The sequence below is a fragment of the Agelaius phoeniceus genome, chromosome 7 (genome assembly GCF_051311805.1).
Source record: "Agelaius phoeniceus isolate bAgePho1 chromosome 7, bAgePho1.hap1, whole genome shotgun sequence".
Taxonomy (NCBI): domain Eukaryota; kingdom Metazoa; phylum Chordata; class Aves; order Passeriformes; family Icteridae; genus Agelaius; species Agelaius phoeniceus.
Genome location: NC_135271.1, coordinates 25,562,668 through 25,582,223, shown reverse-complemented (window position 1 = coordinate 25,582,223; position 19,556 = coordinate 25,562,668). Strand labels below are relative to the sequence as shown.

Sequence of the window (19,556 nt, the reverse complement as noted above, 5' to 3'; positions counted from 1 at the left end):
GTGTTGTACACTGGGAGGGGCATCTCCATGTTGCTGGGGCTAAATCCTCCACAGAGGGAATGGGATCCACCCTCTGGGAGCAAGGGGCTGGCAGAGGACCAGGCAAGGAGATGCTTAACCCCGCCTGTCCACAGCCCCCCAGCACCCAGCTGCCCTTTTTCCATGTTTTACCAAAACAGGTTCTTTTCTTTCTGTAGTTTTTTTTAAGCTGTTGCAAAGCTCTTGATCCCAATGGTGTAATACTCAATGGCACATTTCTGCCCAGTAAGTAAACATTTAGTAACAAACCTTTTAGGTATTTAGAGAGCCACTAAAAATGTGAGAGATGTATTTCATTAATGCTGCTATTAACATAAATGTAAAATGAGCCTGGCCTGTAATCACCATCAAGTCTGATTCACTAAGGATCTTTACAGCAATGTTTAATACTCTGTAAAAGTGTATGTATGAAAGCAATTAATCAAAGCACAGCGCTGCTTCTAGAGTATTTCTTCTACCGTAAAAGCTGAGTGATAAAATAACTTAAAACACACCGCAGTAGTGGCAGTTAATAAGCTTTTTATAGTCCCTGTGTGGACCTGAAAATCATACCTTATTAGTATCTTTATCTTTCTTTCTCACTTATTCATTCTTACTCACATTTAAATTTAATTTTAAGAGTTATTTCTAGCGTTTCATAAGGGACCTGCTTTAATAATCTCAGCATTTTTCCCCATTTTGCTGTGAAATGACTTAGAGTCAGAGCTTTTGTTATATGTACTTTACAAATCGCTCTGGTTTTTACAAATCATTTCTGGAGATGTCAAGATTTTCTGACAGTGTTAGGATTTGTGCCTTGCTTGACTGTGTCATAGGCTCTCTTGAATTATTTTCCCACAGATGTTTGTACTTCCATTATGTACCTTGTTAACTGTGGTAGAACCTCCTGATCTTGGGCAACTGAATTAGCTAAGAAATCCAAATTTATGAATTTAGTCAGCAAGTAGCTTCAAGGTTCCACCCACCAGATGTTTCTGCTGCTTAGAAGTCTGGGACTATAGACCTGCCTGCTTTTTAATCCTTGAAGCAAATATCAACACATTTGAGATCTGGAAGCCCACGGCTCCACACGGAAACGAAGTGTTGCCATGACCACAGCTTTAGGTCTTGCATGCAAGACATTTATCCCAAGTAATAACAGAGCAGGTCTGTAGTAGGTTTGTTTTCATTTTTATCCCTTAGAATCCTTGGAAAGAAGCATACATATGCTTTAATGCTATAGCAAATAGAATGGCAATAAATACTGCAAGACAACATACATTTGGTATTCAGAGACTTTATTTCCTTAATGTTTCTGAGGGGAACGATTTCAGTTGTTTGCAGGGCACCCTTTGAAATTAATAGAAATAGGATAATGCCTCACTCTTGCACAGCATATTTCCAACAGCTGCATATGGGCTTTTCCCAAAAGCACAAAGCGCTCAAAGATCTGTTCACATAAAGAAAAACCCTTTATGTTTTTATTTACAGGAGAACTGTCCTCTGAGTAGTTGGAACATTAACTTTCCCAACTGAAAAGTGTACTAAGGTAAACAGGGCTGTGTAACATCTTTAACTGTGCTTCCCAGGCATTTACAGTGAATAATCAAAGAACTGGGGCATTCACTCAACCTGGGAAGGCATGGATTTATTTCCTTACTGTCATTGCAATGACCAGTGGCTTCATTTGACATAAATTGATTATAGATGGCTATAGAATGAGAAGATAGAGCTGATCCATTTGTTTTCAGGTCTTCTAGTTATATTTCTCCATTTGTTATAAAAGGTTTTCACAGTAATGAATCAATCAGATATTAAGTTGAAGCAAATTTGACTGTGCACAGTATAGCAAAACAGACATTTTAAAAATTTGTGTACCATACAATTTTTCAGTAATGTTTTTGTTCTGCTGACAATACTATTAATATGGAAGGCAGATTTTACCACAGTCCAATTATTCATTGCCTGGAGAATTGGCATTTTCAAATCCTAAAGCCATTCAGTTTCCATAGAATTTTAATATGGACTTGATTAATTCCATAGTATAATTTGACAATAGATTTTATCCTGTTCTTGTTGAAATCAGTGGAGGCCCTCATACTGATAATATGATGAAACCTAATCTGATCATGCAGCAAGTACTCTTACTACCTCTTTTTTTGTTGTTGTTCCAATAAGCAGCAGAGACTATTAAACCTCACAAACCCATGCAAAATTACAATGGCTGGAAGTTAATTTTATCATCAGAAGCCTATGGCAATTAGAACACTTCAGTGAGCAGACCATAACTTTTAGGACAGGGTGTATAAATTTAGGCAGAGATAATACTTGGCTCTTTGTGGTTTAATGCTGTCTGTGTATATTTCTTTTCTTAATGCTGTTAAATTTTGTGCTGCTTTTATTTTCTAATATTTGTGCAAGATTTTTGTTGAGCTGAAAAACATAACAATAAGAGAATGGAAAGAAAAATAGTAATAATAAGAGAATGGATGTTTAGCAACGGGCAGAACAGGCCAAAAAAAAGAAGCTACATCTGAATATTTCCCTAGCCTTGAGCTATATGCTGCATACTTAGTTTAACAAGTCAACATTTTAAGCCCACACAAATCTATCTGAAGCAAAAAAATTGCAAAGAAATAGTCATAGAGTCATATCATGGTTTGGGTGGAAGGGACCTTAAAGATCACCAGTTCCACCCTGCCATGGGCAGGGACACTTTCGACTGTCTCAGGTTACTCAAAGCCCCATCCAACCTGGCCTTGAACACCTCCAGCAACTCCAGTTTCCCTGGGCAACCTGTTCCAGTGCCTCACCATGCTCAGTGAACAATTTCTTCCTAATATCTCATTTAAACCTACCCCTTTTCACTTTAAAGCCATTCCCCTGTGTCCTATCACTCCTTGCCCTTGGGAAAAGTCCCTGTCCATCTCTTCTCTAGCCCCCTTTAGGTACTGGAAGGTGCAATAAGATCTCTCCTTATTGAACTTCTCCAGGCTGAACAACCCCAGTTCTCTCAGCCTTTCTTGATAGGAGAGGTGCTTCAGCCCTCTGACCACCTTTGTGGCTTCCTCTGGACTCACTCCAACAGCTCCACATCCTTTTGTATGTTGGAGGCCCCCAGAGCTGGATGCAGCACTCAGGATTGAAGTGGTCCAGCTGGAGAAAGATTGATTGTCCTTCTCGGACGTCCCGGCTGGCCATCCAGCACCGCTAGCAGTATGGGGGCATTATCCCAATCTCCCTGGTTTGGGACAGCACCTGAGGCAAATGCTCTGTGCTATGCCAGCAGCACTACCCTGTGGTAGGACGTGGCTTGGCTTATGGCTATGGTCAGCAGAAAAAGAAGAGAGCACCCTCCAGCTGTGGTGAATCCAGGTTTACTGGGTACCAGGGGAACCGACAACCGATGAGAAGGAGGGAGGGGTTGCAACAGCTTATAAGGAGGGAGGGACACAGGGGAGGAGTCAGTCCTTGGACAAATAGGGTTTCAGAGGGGAGTGGGATACAAAAGATTGACTTAGGGAGAGCACCAATGGGGATAACTTGAGGGTGGGGCCCCAGCCCCTGAGCCAATCACTCGACGCTCTGGCTGGAAGCTTCTAGAGAGTTCTAGAGAGAAGGGTGGGAGCATCGAGTGATGGACAGGGCACCGGGGAGGGATTTGAGAAAGGGCACAATAATCTCCAAGGCAACTGGGGAGGAGTTGGGATAACTGGCAGCATAAAGGAGGGAAGGGAGAACCAGGGCAGAACCATTACATGATAGGGGGAACAGAACAGTCCAACTTACAGAGACACAACACAACACAGGATGTGGTCCCATGAGAGTGGAGTGCAAGGGCAAAATCACCCCCCTCAGCTTGCTGGCCACACTGCCTTCAATGCAGCACAGCAACAAAGGTTGTTTTCATCAAGACCAACTCATTATTCCCAGTTTATAATTACACTGAAACTTGCCAAATTTATGGCAGGAGCAATTCTACCAGCGAACAGCACTGTTTTTGAAAGGTTTGTCATGTTGGCAGTTCTTGCAATCAAAATTGTCACTTTATTTTATTTAAATGTATTTCTCCAGTAAGCAAGAAATAATATCTAGACTTGAAGGGACGTGTGTTAAAGACTTGTTTTTTTTACGTTTCTCTTGAGTATGCAACATATCCAACTTCAACTCCCTGCAGCAATACAAAATGCCCAAGAATAATGTTTTCAGAATCAATACATGCTGCAGTCAAATATGAAACTCCACAAACCTATAATTGAAACTGTGAGAGAAAAGCAGGCAGCCTGAATATAAACAAAGTACCAGAGCTGGATTATGACCAAGATGCAAGTGTTAATATGGCCTCCTGAGAAAACTGCAGTGAGACCTTGCCAGCATGAGCAAGTGTCAGCAAGCAGAGGTGTTTCAGGAGCAGCTTCCTGGTGCTCATACCCAGGTGATTTCTTGTTTGGCTGCCCAACATCTCTGTAGAGAGTAATATATGCAGAGTTTCATTTGGCTTTTCTTTTTCACCTGGGTAATTTCATACCTGTGCACCCGCCTTATTTTGTTTCTCCTCACTCTATGTACAACCTCTGTATCTCTCATGTTTCCTGACTGCTGCCTTCACTGCCACCACCACCTTCTCATGGGGTGTGTGACTCCAGTCTCTTGGAACTGCTGGAACTCAGAAAGAAGCAGTGAAATCAGTGTGCTGCTTTACACTCAGGAAAAGCATGGAAAGTATATTCTGTATTTCTGCAAGTGCTGAAATGAGTAGGGACCATGAAAAAAGAACTGAAGATTGTTTGTAGACAAGTTGTGTGTTTTGAGCAAAGGATCCCTCAAAGAATACAAGACACCATCTATCTCTACAGCAACACATAGGAAAAAAGAGAAAACCATAGAGGCTCTCTGCTCCCCAGCACAGTCCATGACAGAGGCACTATAAAGCATCTCATGTTACTACCTGTAGTATTTGCCCTTTTGATTAGTACCATATGCTATGTGTCTCTCTCTCACATCCATCATTCCCTTTCTAACCAAATTCTTATTGTCTGGAAGACTTGTTGCAGAGTTCCCAGTCACTTCATTTGACTACAAGCTCAGAATTATTAATTAAATTCACAAAAAAATTGGATCATTATCTTATGAGCCTGACTATTTGCAAAATTTCTGCTTTTGTCTGTGGAGAAACATAAAGTCTATGATTTACAGCTTAAGTATAGTCACAGTAGTTCAGCTGTTCCACTTGAGGCAGTTTGGGCTGACATGAAAAGTAAAAAGCGTATAAGAAAGATCACGGGGGCAATGCTGCAGACTTTCACAGAAGAGTTTGAGATTTTGAGTCAGAGTAATTAGTTTGGGATATTTATAAATATTGTATATTTAATCAAGAAATAATTACTTTTCTTTACATTGTTGTCATGCATAATTTGCAGTGGAAGATACAGATTGATCATTTACTTGTGGAACTGAGAATTTTAAATTTGTGCAGAGGAAGGGAGGTTTTTAAACTTTTTATTTGGTCCATAATTCATGAGCATATTTGACCCCAGTATTCTGTCTAACTCCACCAGAAATTAAATGTAGCTTCCCAGTTCAGCCACTTTTTATAGGCTGGGTAAAGCAGCCTTGTTATGCATATTTGTACAGTGTATAAAACAACAGTGCAAGCCCCAAACCCACTGGGGCCTCTGGAGGACTTTCACAGCATAAATATTACATGATGGTATATTACTAGGCAGAAAGAAAACCCCAGAAGTTTAAAAAAGAGCTCTTATGAACTGTCTAGGTTTGTACTCTTAGAACAAAGCAAGATTTTATTCTTTCTGATTGCATCCTCATTTAAACAAAGAACAAATGCTAAAATTAGGGTGTCATGAATGAGAGATAGTAGTTACTGGTAAGAGCAAAATGGTGGCCCAGTCTGAGTGCTGGCACCACAGCCATTGCAGGTGACTTTCAGAGAGCTGTCCTGTGGTAAGAGGAGCCTTCAGCCACTTTAAAATGTGCCATGTAATATTTCAGCTCTGCAATGCCCTGCACTTCAGGTTTGACGGGGCTTTTCAACTAAGTTTTAAGCAATAGCTTTCAAAAGTACAGAGTCCAAATCAATTTGTAACCAGTCCTTCTTCTTGCCTATGGCCCAGGTAATACTGATACCATATCTTGCAATGTGGGAAATTTATGAGTCACTAACATAAAAACTCAGTGTTTTGATTGCCTAAAATTTCTGTGGTTTATGATAGATAAGTACTGTTTTTTCTTCTGAAATTATTTCCTCATGACTCCTTCTTTGATATCTTTAACAGATTTGGAAAGAAGAAAGAAGATAAAAGTGGCAAGGCAGATCAGAAGGGGACTCCAAAGCAAGGCATGCTTAAAGAGGAGGAGCTGGAGAAAATGAAAGATGAACGTGAAAGGTGAGTAAATGGCAGGAGCATCTTTGTTCATCAAGTGAGAAACTTCAGAGCAAGGGGTTTCCTGAGGAACAGCCAGTCAGCCTGTCCCAGACAATGCCCACTGCAGTCAGGTCCAGGCAAGCCAGAGAATTAGGCTGTCCTGGCCAAGTCAGAGCTGCTGTGTGACAGAAGCTTGTTGTTCTGCAGTTTCTGTGAACTTCACTGTTGCATTCAAATCCCAGCTTCTGCTTTAGCTGGTAAAAATCAGTTCCTTCAAAACCTGTTTCACCTCTGCCCATTCCCAAGGCCAGCTGACTTAGTAATTTTCTCCTCAGCTTCTCTACAGCAAGAACCTCCTCCCTTCTCTCCTGACAGTTTCTGCCATTGTTTTCTAGCACTTCAGACCTCTTTGGCTTCAGCTGGCTATCCCATCAGATAGTAGTTGTTATACTTTGGTATGTTCTTTTCTGCACAGTGTTTGCTGGTAAGCCACATGTTGCAGAAATAAATATGCAACAAATGTTGAATATGCTGAGGAAACACCTGGAAGAAAGCAGGTTCAGATGGTTCAAATCAGTCTGCAGAGGCAGGAGTCTGCCAGCAGTGGGGTGGGCAAGAGGGGCAAGGCAAGAAGCTGGGTGAGTGCCTGCTAGGTGTTGTTGTATTTCTGAGGTAAGACCTGAGAGTCTGTCCTGTTCATAAAATACACCTTTCTATGCTCTTAGTGAATTCCTTATCTTTCCAGATTAAGAGATTTTACAGTTTTCTGCTTTTCCCCATGCTTGCTCTTCAGAAACCGGAAATATTTGTCAGTGTCAACAAGGTTCAGAAAACTCCTCTTTCCCTTTCCCCAACTCATCCAGAAGTACTTCATATGCTGAAAAAGGTCTTTGTTTCCCTCTGATGGCTGCTATCAGAAAAGTTGAAGAGCCCATAGTTTCTGGCTCTCAAGAAGTGTCTGCAGATGCTGTAAAACTTTACAAGTTGTAGTAATACATTTTGTCAGTGCAGGCAGAATACTTTTCAAAGGTCTCTCTCCTTCACTGGAGCATCCTGCTCCTGGGAGAGGGAATGGAAGCAGACATGGTTCCTTTTGTGCAGTGTTTCCACATGGGTCAGCCTTTGTGGTACTGCTTAGTGCCAGGGAAAAGACTCCTGCTTTCATTTGAGTCATGCAGTGTGTGGTCAGGCCTGTAAGTGGTAGCTAAAGGATTTGATTGGGGAAAAAAGTCAGTCCAAACCCTTGAAGTCTGCTGCTAATTTTTACTATTTTAAAAGCTAGCAAGGTATTTAGTTACTACAGCACTGCTACTGGATATGCTTAGCCAGTGCTTAAGTATTTAGTTCATCTAAGTTAAGTAGTGTCAGGAGAAACTTTGTACCATTTGTTTTAAAATTTCTGTGCCGTGTCCTTGATTTTTGCCAGATTGATGAGTGCCTTTATATTAAACTGCTGACTCCCAATTTGGATACTGGCAATTTGAGAGGTATGTGTCCTTCATTTTAAAGAAGCCAGTGTCTTTTATTAGGATCCTGGCAAGCTAAGAAGCATGTATCCCATCTGTTAAAGGGCCAGTGTCATTTACTAAAATGTTGGCAGGCTGGAAGGAATGAACCCTTCTGTCTAGAGGTCTAACATTCCAATTGGACACAAGATAATTGTTCTTAATATTTCTTTAGCGTTGTGTGCTTTTTTTTAATTACAGTCACTGATTGACAGTAACTTGGTACGGCTGCATTAGGAACTGGCAGCTCAATGTCTTCTTCATCCTGGTTTCTCTAGTTATGATTTCAGTTTTGACCTGGAAGAGCTTGTGACTGAAATGGAGAACAGCAGGTGTGTTGAGAAGTGGATGAACCAAGATGATATTTTTAACTCACTTATTTGATTCTTCTTCTGTAAGGCACAAAAATAGGAATATCACACTTTTGTATCAGGTAGTATATCTTCTATCTCTGAGGGATTAAAATTAAAATTTTTTTAAAACCCAGAAAAATAGTGAAGAAATTTTCCCTATGTTATCCTCAAAGGAATGCAACATGAGCCATAAAAACAAGCAATTTGCTTCAACTTTCTAAATGAAGTAAGAGCATGGCTGTGTGTTTGTCCACATAAGACTACCTACAGTCTTACTATTGAACCCTTCTTGAGCTGGTCATAAAATAGAAGAGGCTCTATTTTAATTAGACAAAAATTATATAAAGAAGCTACTTCTCCTGTATGGGTAAAAACTGTTTGGGAAATTGATTAAAATTACTAAGGAAGCATTACCTGACTTGAATGTAGATCAGTCCTTTTGCTTAGTTGTTGACTGTTCACCTAATGATGATGCTCAATAAGACAGTAAAGACAAGTTTTACAGCTCTGTCCCAAGATTTAGTAATTCTATAATGTAATTCAAGTCCAAGATTTTAATGCACATATTGGCAAAGAAAACCGTGTGGTACATTCACACCATAGATCATCTGCTCCTATGACTTCACTAGCTGCAATCCTGCATTATTGGGCTCATATTTATAAAACTGAAGATTTGTAGAACACATTCATATTTTCAGATCTGTTCTTGTTGAGTGAGATGAGTGTATGTTAAAACTACGGGAGATGTAATAGTAGAAAATACTAGAGAAATACAGCAAGTTTTGTCCCCTGATACCTGTGATCAAATCCTATATTTAATATCTTGAACAAGCTAAAGTTGCTTTTCTAACATTTAGCCTTTCTAGAATAACTAAATGCACATCTAATTCTACTTTTCCGAGATTAGCTGTAAAACTAATTCTTGTTCGGATCCTCAATTCAATTATTACAATCCTAAAGTGAGATTTTTTGTTTAAACAGTTTTCTTAAATGCTGACTGCCTATCATACTAAAAGATACAATGATTTGTCATCTGTTTGTTTTCTTTTTTTCAGAGGCCATGTTGTCCATTTTGGACACTAGTGGAAGAGGTTAGAGTAGTTGATTTTTGGGCTGGGTGTGACAGGATTAATGATCAAGTGCTTTTCAGCATCTTAGCAGCTGTGGAACTCGCCTGGTTTTGGATATTGGTTTTGCATGCAATATATGCTTGGCAGCTCTCCAAAAAGCAGAATACTGTTTCAAGATCTCAGCTGAGAAATATTTTTTGGTAGGAAGTGCATTTTCAGTTTACAGGACTAGGCTGTCTCTCATAGTTTTGCAGTTTTTTGATTGGTATTGGATAGGCACAACAATATTTCATAAAATCCCGGGGATAGGCTTTCTGTACAGACTGCAGCCTTCTTCCAGAAATTTTGACAAGCTTTAGACATGCAAAAATGTCAGATGTGTTCAGTGCACAGTGCTGTGCAGTACAAGCTCAATGACTCTGGTTCTGATGGGGAACATCAGCTCTTGTGTAGGTGTGCTGCATGAGTGTAAGCCCATCGTGCCTAGAACAGGTTGGATTTCCTGCTTGCACAGAGAAGGAATTGAACAGTGCATGTGCAACAAGTCTGGCACATCCAGAATGTGTTAGAGCTAGTGGGCGTATGCAGACAGAGTATTCAGTGCTCACTCTGTAATGCAGATGATTCCCAAAAGGACAGGATTTGCTTGCACTTTGGTCCTCAGCATAAATTTGCCTGGCAACTCTTTTTATGGGCTGCCAAGTTTCGGATTTGAACCTCAGAAAGTGAAAATAAATTTACAATTTTGCTAGCCTAGTAATTTCTATTTCCATTCCACATTGTCCCAGTCTCAGTTTTCAGAACAACTCTCAGTGCTGCCATGTAGCTGCAGTTCTCTGAAGCAGCCCCACATCCTGCACTGAAATGCTGATATCTTTTTTTTTGTTGTTTTTTTTTTTTTTTTTACTGCTTGTATTCCCTAGCAATCCTCAGCAAGATGAAGGTCTCATTGTGTTCATTGCTGTTAGGGAAGCTTGGGCCTGACCCCAAGCACTTACAGTTGAGGTGGAAGAGAGAAAATCTGACAGGAAAAAAAAAGTGTCCTCTGGGTGGGAATGTGACATGCAGGCAGTGCAACTGCTTGTCCAGGCTCCTGAAAAGTCCCTGTCAAGCTAAGAATTGATTCCAGACCTCAGCCCCAGGCTTCCTTTCTTTTCAAAGCCAATACTTTATTATACAACTACTACTTCTGCAAGCCTCAAGTACTGAATAGGAACTTTGGATGTTAGGCATTCCTTCTTTAGTAATAGCCTTATCTGTGTCAAATTGAATATGAATTCAGCACCTCCTTTAAATTATTTTCTTCTCCCCCTACCTCCTTTAGTTTTCATTATGCCAAGGTTATGCAATGTCAGGGAATTTTGAGTGGGAAAAGACAGGAGCCTCATGATAGTTCAGGAGTATTGGCTTAACTGGGGGTACAGTTCTTTGAGGTGGTGGCTTGTCCTTCCTGACACAAGTCACATGCTTCATTGGACTGAGGCCTTATTTTAAATAAACTCATTGTTTCGTTCATGCTTCAAAGAGTTTGGCTGTAATAAAGCATGTGCTCCAAAGGTCGAGAATCTGCCCATAAAAGGAAGAAACAAATGCTATATCTGATGGTTATTTTGATCAAGCTGACTCAAATCTGTATTTTTAGTGTGTTCAGTGTAAATTACTCAGAATTTATCATTTTAACGATAGGGTGTTTGCTACATTATTAAATACTGGAAGAGGCCTTGTCTTTTCCTTCCCTCAAAAAAGATTTCATCTCTTCCTCCATTTTTTTCCCACTCATTTCGGGTTCTTTTCATTTTCTAACATTTGAAAGTCATTGTAAAATGAACTGGATAAATACATTAGATGCATGAGTTTTACACATCATAATTTGCCTTTTAAATGCAAATAAAGTGACTATCAATTGAAAGAAAAATATTTTTTCCTGTTTCTTTAGTATTATTTTACTGCAATTTTCCTACTGAGACCTAAATTTCTCTTCCAACAGAATTGAACGCTTACTTGACATTAGAATAAAATTTACAAAATGAAGCACCTTGTTGAAAATGGGAGGATTTTTTAAAGTAGCATGAGAGTTAGTTAATGAGGAGACACTCCATGTGAAAAATAATCCTCTGCACATTTTTGTGGGAATAGTTTTGTTAAAACAGTCTTGGTTTTGTAGTCCTCATCGGAGTTAATTGAGGAAAATGTTTTAATAGTATTGAGGTTCGAGCAGAGTGTTAAAGAAGCAGAAGGAGTATCTGGCCCCTGCTTTCTCAATGTATGAACTGAATGCTTAAGTTATACTGTATCTCACTTAGGGGTAAACTAAATGGTTTCAGTTTTTATATTAAAGACTGACTTTCCTTTACTTTTCAGAAACCTTCCAGCAACTAAAGAGCATTTCTCTTGTCTTATCAGCCCTGATGCTTGTTGCCTGTTCCCATAGTTAAAAAATCAATACATATGGTTTTGATATTTGGCAAACAGAGGTTTAATTTTGCAGCTGCAAGATCCCTGCACGAAGGGATGCATCTTACAGAAATAAAAACATTTAGAGTCCACTTAGAGAGGAGAGAATACTTGGGAGTGAAACTTCATTCCCTTTCTGTCAGCATTTGTTTTATTATATTTAATTACAAACAGTTTGTACGTTACTGGAAACCAAAATGAAAATGAGAATAGATGGATATATGGCAGTATGGTAGAAAAGCCAAACTGCTTTGAATCAAAAGTTGAAATTCAGACTGTTGCAAAAATCAAAGTAAGATTTTTTTAAATGCATAGTGCATCTTAGCACACGTTCATACGCGTGCACATTGTTGGCGACCCCATGTAGCTTTTGTTCCTGTGCATTCCACCTGCCAAGTCTAAAAGCATTATTATGGCTGTTTAAAGTTCATATTGATCTCTGATAAAATGCTCATAATTGCTATTCTCACCATTAAGCTCTGTTCTAAACCACATGCTTTTGGGACACCTGAGCTTGTGCATCATTATTTATTAAGGGTTAATCCAACATGGTATATCTGTTCATTGAGTATTCCTGACTTTACAGCACAGCTAGGTCCTGTGGTTTAGACAAAATAAAGTGTTGGATGTGATCCCAGTTTTAATACTCCCAATTTATTATAACCATTGAACCCTGATCAGATCACAGATTGGATTGGATCCCAGTTTTTTAAATGTCCCAATTTATTGCTGGCTTGCAACCCTGATAAGAATACATATTTGATTAAGGCTTCAGTTTTCAAAAATTCCAGTTAATTACTTTTAGATTTTTATTAGATCATAGCTGTATAGTATGGTATGTTGAAGTTATGAAAAAATTACTGGATGCTGTTGCACAGGTCAAGGTCATAGTTTCATTTTGTGCTGACAGTATGAAGTTATCAGATTTCTGTTTATTACTGTGGCAGCACTTGCACTGGACAGGAGGACAGATTAATCCCAACCCATTGATTCTGAATGATTCTCATTTTAGATCTGCTGCTGCTCTGCATACCAGAACATGTAATAAAAACCTACCATGGAACACTGGGAGATTGATGTTTGGTTTTGAGTAGCTGAGGTGGATGGGTCTCACCTACTTCCACAGGTTTTGTTGTAACTTTAGAGCCAAACAGCAATTTCAGAGCTGCTTCATGCGGCTTTTTTACTGCTGGAGGACATTTTTAAGACAGCCCTAGGTCTACAGTTGGTCCCAGATTGTCCAGGTTAAGAACATTAAGAACTGATGATAACAAAGTGGCACATGGAATTGGCCTTTTTCTTTAATTGTCACAGCGCAATTCCAGGCATTGCACACTGATGGAAATAGCATTTCTAGGTGTCATAGATGTGCTCTCAGAATGTAAGCATGGAATTCTCATCCAAGCCATTTAGCATCCTTGTTTTGCTCATCATTGAGGCACTGGTGTGATCTGGAGACATGTTTTCACAAGGTGTGCCACCTGTCCACCTAAAGAGGTCAGAGCAGCTCAGGGGCAATGGCTTAAACGGGCCAATGCATGGTTCTCTTTTGCATATATCAGAGTTTTATTACTTGAAGTTGTTTTGGTTCTATAAACCTGAAATGCTGCTAGAAACTTACAAGCCAAACTAACAAAGTGAAATAGGCCCAGGTGCTAGCCAACCAGCCTAAAAGAGTGCTTTCTAGGAGATGGACTGTCCTGGCCTAGGGATTTCTTTGATGCAGTACTGAATGTAGGTCAGCTCTTGCCCACTCCGGAATCAATAAGAATTACTTGGAAGCAGCATTTCATTCCTTGCCCTTCCATTTGTGATTTATGACAGTCTATCATAAATCGTTGGCATGCACTTTGAAGTAGTGCCACAGCAGAGAATTCCTGTTCTCAGACTCCCTTAGCTACTACAGCATAAAAATGAGAATGCAACTCGTGGGGATAGACTGGCAGGAAATCTGTTTGCATGTGTAAATCTCCATAGTGATCTTAAACTAAGATACCTGAAAGTCTTAAAGCTTTGACTGCTCAGGCAAAGCTGAGTTTTGCTTTCAAATCAAGGAATGTTAATTGGAAGCAACCTGTGAATCCCAGACTAACAGATGGAGGCTGTTCCTGTTCTTGTACTGAGAAATTCTTTTCAATAGGTTCTAGGTTCAGTGTCATGTGTAGAATAATGAAATGTGCATGGAGTATCGTATCACATGAAACTAGGCTTGTTCCTTCCACTGCTAGGATTTCACTCAAATGAAGGCATAGTGTTTATGCAGTTGCAGAGATGGTTGTGTGAACTCATGAGATGTCACTAGGAAGGGGAGCTGCAAGGACCTGTTCAGGAGATGTCCCATGAATACCCCCTTAGTGACAGAGCTGGCCCCGGGGACTCAGTAGGTGCCAGTTTTCCTGGGTCTGTCCCGAGTTGTGTTACTGCATGTGGTCGTGAATGTTGGGTTTTCATGAGGTGTCAGATCAATGTTGTGCCTTCCCATGGTCATGACAATGTCTCTGGTATTTTTCTTAAGACAGTGTTACCAATCCTCAGTGGTTTTGATTGATACCTGCTACAGCAATTGCTGGAGTCCAGTAAGTCACTGGCAGCAATTCAGTTCATAGGTGGATGTTTCTGTCTCCCCATAGCTTTTCTGCAGGTGTACTGTGGTTGCTTTATACTTGTTCTCTGTTTATCTGATGAACTTCTCTGAAACAGTTTGTTTGATGTGTCAGTTGGAGAGGTTGGAGGGATGATTATGTGGCTTTGACTGCAATTGGTATTGTGTGCCTTCCTGACATTAAGTTCCCAATATCTAAAGTGTACACAAAATTAAGTCTTCTTTTCCAAGAGTATTGTATTTTAAGTCTGTTTTCCTGACTGTTTGTTCCAAAATGAGTTAATCTTCACAAAAGGGACTCGGGTACAATATGCACAGCACCTTACATATCTTCTTAACACCAAAGTGCAAATGACAGCAACCTGAGAGTTCCTTTAAATCATCACTGGGAGCTGGGCCTTGCAACTGCAGCTAAGGGGTGCAAAGTCTGCAGACTCAGGGCCATTTTGCAGGGGGGAGTTCTTAAAGGTGTCAGAACATCTCAGGTGAAAGATGTCAGAGTAATTTTGACAAACCTGGAATGTTTCCATTCCCTAATCCCCATTGTCACAAAACAAGGAACATCCTTTTGACAGGACACTGAGAAACCTGATCTGTGCAGTCAGCCTTGTTTTCAGCAGGAGATTGAGCAGGATAACCTTCAGAGAGAGTTCCTTACAATCTAAATTTTACTGATATTGTCACTTCAAGATGATAACTCCAGGGTAGTTGTGAGTAAAGAAAATTGTATAATGCAGTAAACTATAGACTATAAAATACTTGGCTTTTCTGATAGTTGGCTTTCTTAATCTGCTGCATTTCATACCCAATGTACGACTAATGTGGACAGGCAGAAAAACTTTCTCTGATTTAATAGCAAGGGTAAAAATCATGTTCTCATTGAAGTTCATAGGACAGGAGAAAACACTGACCTCATTAGAGCCAGGATTTTCTTTAGAGGGCAGGATCCTGTGTAAGCTGGTAATCACTCCTTGTCACCTCTGAAATAAATGGAAGAACATTAAGACCTCAGTCTTGTCTATCCAAAGCTCCCGTTCCTCGTTTTGTGGTAGGAAAGGGCTATGTTTCATCTTCGGTTTCTCATAATCTTAAATTTTAAGGTTGCCATAGCTCTATCTCCTTCTTAGGTTTTTCTGTTCTCCCTTTCTTTTCTTACAACCCTCCAAAGGCAGCTTCTTTGGTCAGTTCAGGATTTTACAGACACGGGGTAGTTTTCTGGAACAGGCAAGATTTTATGGATTGGTGGGTTTTTGTCTTCTGGGCATTTAATGGTGCTACAAGAGCTGTATCTTGTTACCCTGAGTCTCTAACTCCCTTGAATTTGTGGCTTGTCTTTCTTTATTTCTGAGACTGTTTCTATTCTTGTTTACAATTACAATTACTAATTATGGGGGAGATGTTCAAATCCAGCACAATAGAATGAGCTGGAATGAAGAAAGACTTGCATAGCTTAAGGGAGGATGTTTCTGACAAATATGGCTCCAGTAGAATAACCTGAAAGATAATATTAAATTAAATATTGTTTGATTCTTCATGAGTCCATATCAGATGTCCTCTGTTTACTGGCAAGAGGTGGGTTTTTTTAATTTATTTTTTTTAAACTATGAGGCTCGCCTGCCTCTTGAGTTTCGTTAGGTGATGTTGTTTGAAAAAATAAAAATGAGTGTTCTCCTGATAAAAGAGGCAGGTTTGAATAGAATTGTTAATGTCATTATAGGCCGTGCCTGTCTGTAAAACGATTATGAAATTTTAAAAAATCAAAAGCACTGTACTGAAATTATCTCCTCTGATACTCAACTGAAATATACCCATTCCCATCAGTGATTATGGCTTATGAATGTCTAAAGAAAAGATATATTCATTTCACTATTATGTAAATGAATGAAAAAACAATATTTTAGTTACCAAAATATATTTTGCTAGCAGCTAAAAAGGAATTAAAACATTAAACCCAGTGGAAATCTAAGTGACCTCCTGCAGAAATAGGCTGCATGCCTCTAGACAACCTGTTACTCAATATATGTATGAATTAGGTAAATGAGACACAAAAGCAGATACTAAATCAGATGTAAATTGAGTAATCATTAGAGTATGTAGATCTCAGAGAGAGTCACATGAGTGGAGAAAAAAGCTATAAAGTAGTTTTTATTCTGCTGTTCTCAAGGAACAACTGAGTAGAATGTTTAGCATCTCAATCATCTCAAAAGACTTTAATGATTAGGTCCTCTTACATTTAGGTATACTTTAAAGTGGTGGTATGCACACTCAATTCGCTACTTTTATTCTGCTCCTCTTATTGCAAATGGAATAGAAATTATCCTAAAGACCTGTGGCCCGGTTTCTTTTACATGTTTTGTCTCTGCTTTTATTCATTCTTCTCCCCCAGGAACTTCTTTCATTGACTTTGACAGCATCTTGCTCATTCATGCTGTTCATGCTTCCCAAAGTCTGTTACTTTTACACCACCATAGAAGAAATTTTACTGTATTCATTTGAAGTATAAACAAAGTCCCTTTATTTATACATTATTTTGGTTAGCAAATACTTTTTTGGGTCCTGCATTTGACTACTTAGATATGCACCTTGGTGCTCAAAACATGTCATTCTTTCTGTTCTGCTCAGTAATAAGTACATGGTCAATGCATGGTAAAAAAGAAAAAAAGTTACATCACTTTTACTCTTTCACTGGAAAGTCAGAAGAAACAGGGTTTTCTCAGAGCTCATGGGGAGTGCAATGGAGGAGGAGTTCAAGCACCTCCAAAACTGTGCTTTTTGTTGTGGGCCTGTTTTGGTTATCCCTACATTCAGCTGTTGTGGTGTGAAATGCAGCCTTGCAGGTCTCCAGGTAAGAGAGACCATGGTCTCTCCTGGGCCAAGCTTGCAACATGCAGGTTTTCACTCTGGTCAGACCTGGTGGCTCTCAGTGCCACTGAGTTGCTCCTGGTGTCTCCTGTTGGGCAGCAGGCACCCTGTCTCCAGCCTGGGAGACGTGAGTCAGGAGGACACGAGTGTCCGAGTCTTGAGCTGATGCACAGTGACCCTCATTAGCCCCTGCCTCGGTGTGCTAAGCTCATTTTGAGCTGGGGCTGCTGCTGGGCTCCCAGAAGTGCAGGTTGGGCCGCAGCTGGTATCTTGCTGTTTATTTCCCATTGAAGGCCATCTTTGGGCTCCACAGCTTCTCATGACCCTGGCCTTCTTTGGGCTACTGAATCGGTAACATTAAGTCCTGTATTTTAATTTTCACAGAGTCTTAGAAGCTTCAGCATTTTCTTGTTGCCCACTCACAACTCATCCACCCACCCACCCAGCTTACAACTGCTGGGCCAAGAGATGAGCAGTATCTCTTACAGCTTTTCCTAGCCCTCACATTCCATTCCCAAAAGCATTTCTGGGTCTTCTCCAAAAGTCACTTCTGCTCAGCTCTTCTGGAGTTTTCTTGAGGTAGTTCACATCCCTTGCTGCAGCTGCTTCGCTCTGTGTATTCTGCAGTCTTTTAATCCAGCTTTTGCCTGTCAGTGTCTCTGTCACCGATGTCAGGCTAAAGCGTTTTACATTGTGTTTGTCACAGGCGGTGAATACATATGTGGTCATTGACGGTAGCTCAGCAGAAACACAATAACTTGTTAAGCCACAGTAACTCAATCGTGTGTCTGAGCTGCAGCTGGAAGGAGCTGTTTGGGCTGTTAACCCTTTCCTGGCTGCTGCGCTCTAGGTGTGTGCAGCTTTTCATGTGTTGCTAGATGAGAACTGACCGTGTATGATTTGAGCAGCTATGTCAGAATGGAAGAGTATTTGAGGGATAAATGAGAGCTTTCCTTGATTTATAGCTTTGGGGGTGTGCTACTGAACAGTACATGAGGTGTACAGAAGTGTTTTCAAAATACAGTGTCCCACTTCCAGAAGTACAGTATATATAGGGATTCTGTCTTCATTTGACTTCTACAAATGCAACATGTTTTCAGAAAGTTGTCTGGAGTTCTATTAAGGTTATATATATTTTTATCAAACTATATATTTTCTGAAATTATTTCACCTAGAATCAACTAGGTTGGAAAAGACCTTTGAGATCATTGAGCCCAACTATTTGTTGTGGGGAAAGTCTAGAGTAGGATACATTTTTGAATGCTATTGAGAAAAAGATGGGTCACAAGAAAAAAAAAGAAAGGGCATTTCCTGATATGGCACTGCTGTTGCCTGTCCTGGCTGCTTCTGTGCCAAGACTCTGTTTTTACAGAAACACAGCTAAAGGGAGTTGATGCAGTTGTGCAGGGGTTTAACTGCAGAGCACAGTGTTCGGGTGGTCAAAGAGAGCAAGCAGAATTAATATAAGATACAAAAGGAAATATGTTTCCCTTTATTCTGTATGAGTTTTTCTTTTCCCTTTCCCTCATTTGGAAGTTTGTAGAAACTTTAGTGCCTCACTAAATTGTTGAGATGGTGATCTGTACCTCTCCTTAGCTCTAGTTTTACTGCCAGCATCGTAGTGCTGAGGGGCATTTTATCTTTCTTCACAAATTTACACCAGTTGTTTAACCAGACCCATCCAGCGCTGCAAGGTGGGGGCTGTCTTGTAGTAACTGTTCAATGAGTTATTTGCAGTTACAGTTGTGTTAATTTAAAAGTCTTGGTTTTTTAGGTTGGTAGGTTGGTTTGGGGGGCAGGGGTTGGGATGGGGAATAAAGATTTTGCTGTTTCAGATAGGGAGAATTTCAAAGGCAGGTGGAGAAATGGTGAATGACTAGAGGGGGATACAGAGAAATGGCCTGCTTAGTAGAGTTGGCAGAGCATTAAAGAAGTTATGGAACGAACGGTACTTTTTTTTTCCTCACTAAAGAATTCCTGGGGATCTACTGGTATGTGCTATGGATAAGATTGCTTTAAAACTGTGTGAAAACACGATGCCCAAATACAGTGCGGAAATTTGAAACTTCACAAAAATGTGAGAAATTTCACAGGTGAAAAACATGTGAGAAGGCATAAAAGGACAGGTAAATAGAAAGAAAGAAAAAACAGCCATCTGATAGTTTGTTTCCCTATATTTGGATTGAAATGAAAAAGAGATCACTGAGCAAATTTTATAGATTTGTGCAGAAGAGTAAAAAGAAAACAAGAAATATTAGTGCAATTGTAATAGATGTATTGAAAGGATGAAACATTGATCATAAAGAATT

The 19,556-nt window shown here is 39.9% G+C and overlaps 1 protein-coding gene across 4 annotated transcripts in view; it reads left to right on the top strand.

Annotated features, from left to right (window-relative positions):
- PARD3B (par-3 family cell polarity regulator beta) overlaps positions 1-19,556 on the top strand; it is a 392,348-nt gene that overhangs the window by 288,592 nt on the left and 84,200 nt on the right. For all 4 annotated transcript variants that reach the window (XM_077181321.1, XM_077181319.1, XM_077181318.1 and 1 more), the window contains one exon: positions 6,312-6,422. In XM_077181321.1, the coding sequence (XP_077037436.1) occupies positions 6,312-6,422 (111 nt within the window). The remainder of the gene's footprint in view (positions 1-6,311; positions 6,423-19,556) is intronic.